The sequence below is a fragment of the Penaeus monodon genome, chromosome 16 (genome assembly GCF_015228065.2).
Source record: "Penaeus monodon isolate SGIC_2016 chromosome 16, NSTDA_Pmon_1, whole genome shotgun sequence".
In the NCBI taxonomy this organism is placed as follows: Eukaryota; Metazoa; Arthropoda; class Malacostraca; order Decapoda; family Penaeidae; genus Penaeus; species Penaeus monodon.
The window spans coordinates 42,818,240-42,823,239 of record NC_051401.1 but is presented as its reverse complement, the minus strand read 5'-3'; the positions used below and the strand labels follow the sequence as shown (position 1 = coordinate 42,823,239).

The window sequence follows — 5,000 nt, the reverse complement described above, 5'->3', positions numbered from 1 at the left end:
TGTGCACGTTTCGGCGGAGATAGTGTCATTTGTGTTGCAGTGACATCGACGGTGGGCGTGGGAGGAGGGAGAAAGAGAGAAAGAGGCAGAGAAGGAGATGGTGAAAGAGGAAGAGGAGAGAGAGAGAAGAGAGAGAGAGAGAGAGAGAGAGAGAGAGAGAGAGAGAGAGAGGGGATAGGGAAAGCATGTGAATCGAGGAGTGAGAAAGGGAGAGAGAGCGAGAGAGAGCGCTCGTCTTGATACATAATAAACGACCTAAGAGAACCTCGTATCTTATAAGAGGATTCGATCAACAAGACCAGAATCCTCACTCTCATGTGACTTGGAATACCCGCCTCCATTATCGTAGAATTTATATTCGCTTTATCAGGGGGCCATTTTTTCCCAGTGTATATATCCGTTGATTTCTTTATGGTCGCTTCCATTTAGACTTAATCGTTTAGGTTGCCAGTCACCTCTCTCTCCCCTTCACCCTAACTCCCAAATTTCCTCTCGTCTTTACTCCATTCCCAACTCTCCTCCCACCCTTCTCTTCACTCCTCTTCTCTCTCTCTTCTCCCCAATCACTCCATTCTCTCCACGAACCTCCTTTCCTCATCCTCCTCACTTTCACCAATGCCCACTCTTTCACCTTTTCTTCCCTTCTATTCTTCACTCTTTCTCCCCTTCCACTCTTCACCCTTTCTCCCCTTCCACTCTTCACCCTTTCTCCCCGCCCCCCTCCACACACCCTCCCCCCTATCCCCCTCCCCCGTAGTTCGACGTTTCTAATGCGAGTTTATGGTTTGGAATTGGAACGTTTGTCTCAATTTCGTGTTGTTTTGAATCCGGTTTGCACGCAAAGGTTTAGGCTTTAGTTCGACCGTCTGTCAACCCGAGGAACCGTAATTGCTATTGTATTTACAGCGTATTATTATTATTATCAAGATGAAGTCAGAGTATTAAGAAAATGGCATTTGCTTTTTACCGCTAATGTAGTTGTCAAAATAAAAAGGTGCATCACACGATGATAACGTTGGTATTATTTGTAACAGTTTGATCGTGTTGGTCTTGTATCTTTATTGTTAAAGGTGCCTGTGGTTGGCGTGTTGTGTGTGTCTATGCATGTGTTCGATATGGTGTGTATGTCTATGTGGGTATTTATTTGCGCGTGTGTGTTTGCATTATTAAAAACGGTAAGAGGATCGAACCTAACCTGAAATGAACAGACAAGGAGGAAATAAAAAGTGAGAGACAAGAATTCAAAAGGAAAGAGATAGAGAATGAGAGAGAGAGAGAGAATGAGAGAGAGAGAGAGAGAGATGAGAGAGAGAGAGAGAGAGAGAGAGAGAAGAGAGAGAGAGAGAGAGAGGTGGTGGGGAAGGGAAGGAAAAGGAAGAAAAAAAGGAAGTAGAGAAAGAAAAAAGATAGGGGAAGGGAAAAGAGAAGAAAATAAAGGAGAAAACGAGAGAAGAAATAGAGGAAAAGGAGAGAAAAAGAAAAAGGAGAAAGAGAGATGAAACAGAGGAAGGAAAGAGAGAAAGAATAAAGCAAAGGAAGGAGAGAGCCCGTGGGAAAGGCTCCTCGACCGAGAGGCAGCGCGAGCGTGGAGACCTAAGACCTTCCCCCCCTCCCCCTCCCCCGCTAACATCTGCGTGTCTTATATTCCATTAAAGAAAACTCTCTCGCCGTGACCGCTGGTATGACCGCAACGGCGTGTCCGGCGACCGTGCGGCGGCGGTGAGCGGAGGCACGTTTTCTCACGGGCGCCTCACCCCGCTTCCGGCCGCGCGAACCGAAGGCGCTGGCGGGGAAGCGCAGGCGAGGGCTTGCCTGCGCCCGGAGCCTGCGTGCCGGGGAGGGCGCCGGGAACGAGGCTATGCCACTGTTGTTATTAGTGTTATTACTGTTTTGATGGCGATTTGATCAGCGGTATGTTTGTTGTTTTTATTATTATTAGTAGTAGTACTATCGTTACCATTGTTATCCTTTTCATTACAGTCACCACCATTTAAGGTTTCACCATTAATATTGTTATTATTACTGTTATTACTGTTTTGATGTAGTTTTAATCATTGTTATTATAATGAGTTGTGGTAGTACTATCATTATTATTATCATTTTCATTATAATCGTCATCCCTAATTTTATTAATCACATCATTATTATCATCATTATTGTTATTCGTGCTAGCATTATTATACTTTTACTATTATTAAGTACTTAAGCACAGTTCCTACCTTCCAATAGTATTTTAATGCATTTTTTCCCCAATACCAACCTTTATAATATTATTTTTTTCTCCTTTCACCACATTCTTTCCTTCCCGGACTAATCCGGTTCAACCTCATGTACCCTCCTCACCCCCCCCCCTTCTTTGCCTCTCCTCCTTTCTTCCCCCTTTTTTGTCTCTCTCCATCCCTCCCCTCATTCCACACTCTTCTCCTTCTCTCCCTTCTTCTTAACTTCTTCATTCCTCATTCCCTTATTTCTTCCTTTCCCCCTTCCTCTTCATCCTTGCCTGTCCTTTTTGTCTGTTTCTTATTCCCTTTCATCTTCGTTTTCCTTTTTTCTAATTTATGCTATTGCTATTCCCCAACCTTCGTTTTCCCTCTCCTTTCCTTCTTGTTTGTCCCTTTCTCATTCCTCTCTTCTTTTGTTCTCTTTATCAATCCTATCTCATTTACTGCCCTCCCCCCATCGTTTTTCGCTCTTTCCCTTTTCTTTCTCTTAATTTTACTTTCCTCATTCCCTTACTTTCTCTTACTTCTTTCCTCTCTTCATTTACTCTTCTTTTCTCTCTTGTTTGTCCCTTCCTCATTCCTCTCGTTCTCCTCTTTCTCCTGCCTCATTCCATTCCTCATTCCTCTCCTCTGTCCGTCTCTTCCCCATTCCTTTCCTTTTCCCTCTTCCCCAGTCCTCTTCTTATTTCTCGTCTGTCTTCGTTTTCACCCTTCTTCTTCCTTGTTCTTTGTCACTTCCTCTTCTTTTCGTTTTCCCACTCCCCCCTCTTGCTATTTCCTCTGTTGGTTTTCCCTCCTCCTTTTCCTCTCGCTTGTCCTGTCTCTTCCTTACTCCTTTCCCTCTTTATTTCTCTCTTTCCCTTCCATTTACCTCTTCCCTATTCCCCCTTTCCTTATTTCTCTTCTTCCCCCTTCGTTTTCACCTTTCTTTGGCGTTTCCAAGCGACAGGTGCTTCTGTTTGCGTGCGCGGTGAGAGAGCTCTGTCTCGAGGCCGCTGCGTGACGGCATGTTAGTATTGATAATAGATTAAATTGCTGGTTGTGGAAGATATCTCTGTCTGCGCTACAGAACCACTTATTCCTTTTTCTTTAGCCCGTTTTTATTAGTGTTCAGTCTTTTTTTCTTTCTTTCTTTCCTTTTAGCTTGGAAAGTTGTCCTTTTTTAGGATCCGTACTTTTTTTCTCTCTCTTTATTACTGTTATATTGTCTTTCCTTTCGGTATCCCTTTTTTTATTAGTCATAATGACTGTGTTCATTTTTGGGATTTGTACTTTTTTTTGTATAATGACCTCCCTTTTTTGGCTTCATTGCGCTTCCCGATTCGCCTCTTAGTCTCTGTGGTGGTTTACCAAACAAAGCTTCGCAGATTGTGATGAATGATCAGTAAGCATATCATCATTAATTGTGATGAATGGAAGTAAAGTCAGATTACATGCGCTTATTCCTCAGGTTCGCATCACTCCTTTCATTATTTTTTCCATCTTAATTTAGTTAGAGTTGGTTATCATTAATAATATTTTTGTCGGCCTTCATACTTTGAGCTTATTATTATTACCTTGTTCACTTTCCTATTCGGGTTATTGTTGTTAATGCTACTTTGTTTACACTCATCTTTAAGCGCGACGAGACTAACAGCTTCTCTGTTTACGTGTGCAGGCAGTGAGTGACTGGTCGGCGGCCACAGTGATGGTGGGTGACAGGCGGCATCCACTGCTGGCACAGATGCCCGCCCCGCCCACCCACGCCCAGAGACCGGGCATGGTTGGGGTTCCGGGCGTGGGCGTCAAGCTCATGCAGGAACCCGGCTTTGCCGCCCACGACTCCCACCTGTACGCCCACCGGGACCTCCAGCAGGCGTCTGGAGGCGCGAGGTACCGAGAGGATCACTCGGCCTCCTCGTCCTCCGCCTCGGCGCAGGGCCTCAGATACTTCCACATGGCCGCCGCCGCTGCAGGAGGCGCCGTCGGGGAGGACGAGGGCGGCAGGCGACAGAGGGCGCTGTCCCCGGGGTCGCAGCACTCGGCGGCCGCCACGTTCTTTGCAAGGTAAGCTTACACTGTTCAGTATTACCCGCATGAAGCAGCAAAGGCTCTGGGAACGTGCTTAAGCCCCGACAGGTTTCACGTCAGACTACGTCTTGGCTCATTTAATACACCTCAAAAAAGTATAGATTAAGAAGTATAAAAAATACAAAGAAAGACTTTTCGAGCGTGTTTGTCTTGCGAGAGGTCACACTTGAGCTTTGCGTCTGACACATTTTGAATACTATTCTAAAACCTAAGCTATTACGTCTTGCAAAAGACTAATAACAGTGTGTACATCTCACTCATAAAGATGTGAATAGACTAAAATTGTTAATTATATTTAGAATAAAATGTCACTCTTTACTTGTATAGATGACATGCCTCTTAATGAATGCTGGCTTAAGAGAGTTCGTCAAAATGCATATATAAATATATATCTGTATGTCTTTGCATTATAATTAATATGTTACAACGAACTCTCTTTCATTACAAAATCTCCAAATACTATCTAAAAAGTATATGTGAACTCTTCAAGGAAAGGATTATTAGAATTATACATAGTCAATCAGTCATTGATGATGCATGCTGGAAAGTCATTAATTTGCAATGTCCAAAGATTAATCTAGTGTGATCGATTAAGAGTATTCCAGTTATTAGAAGATGATGCTATAAATAAGTAACATGAGTATGCGCAAGTAGGTTACATAAATATTTATTTTTTAAATATACTCACAAAAAATATTAATATAGTTT

The 5,000-nt window shown here is 43.4% G+C and overlaps 1 protein-coding gene across 1 annotated transcript in view; it reads left to right on the top strand.

Moving 5' to 3' along the window:
• The window catches only part of LOC119583056, a 55,421-nt gene that overhangs the window by 42,651 nt on the left and 7,770 nt on the right, over window positions 1–5,000 (top strand). Inside the window, exon 2 of the mRNA XM_037931569.1 lies at window positions 3,880–4,268. Within this exon, the coding sequence (XP_037787497.1) occupies window positions 3,910–4,268 (359 nt within the window). The 5' untranslated portion in view covers window positions 3,880–3,909. The remainder of the gene's footprint in view (window positions 1–3,879; window positions 4,269–5,000) is intronic.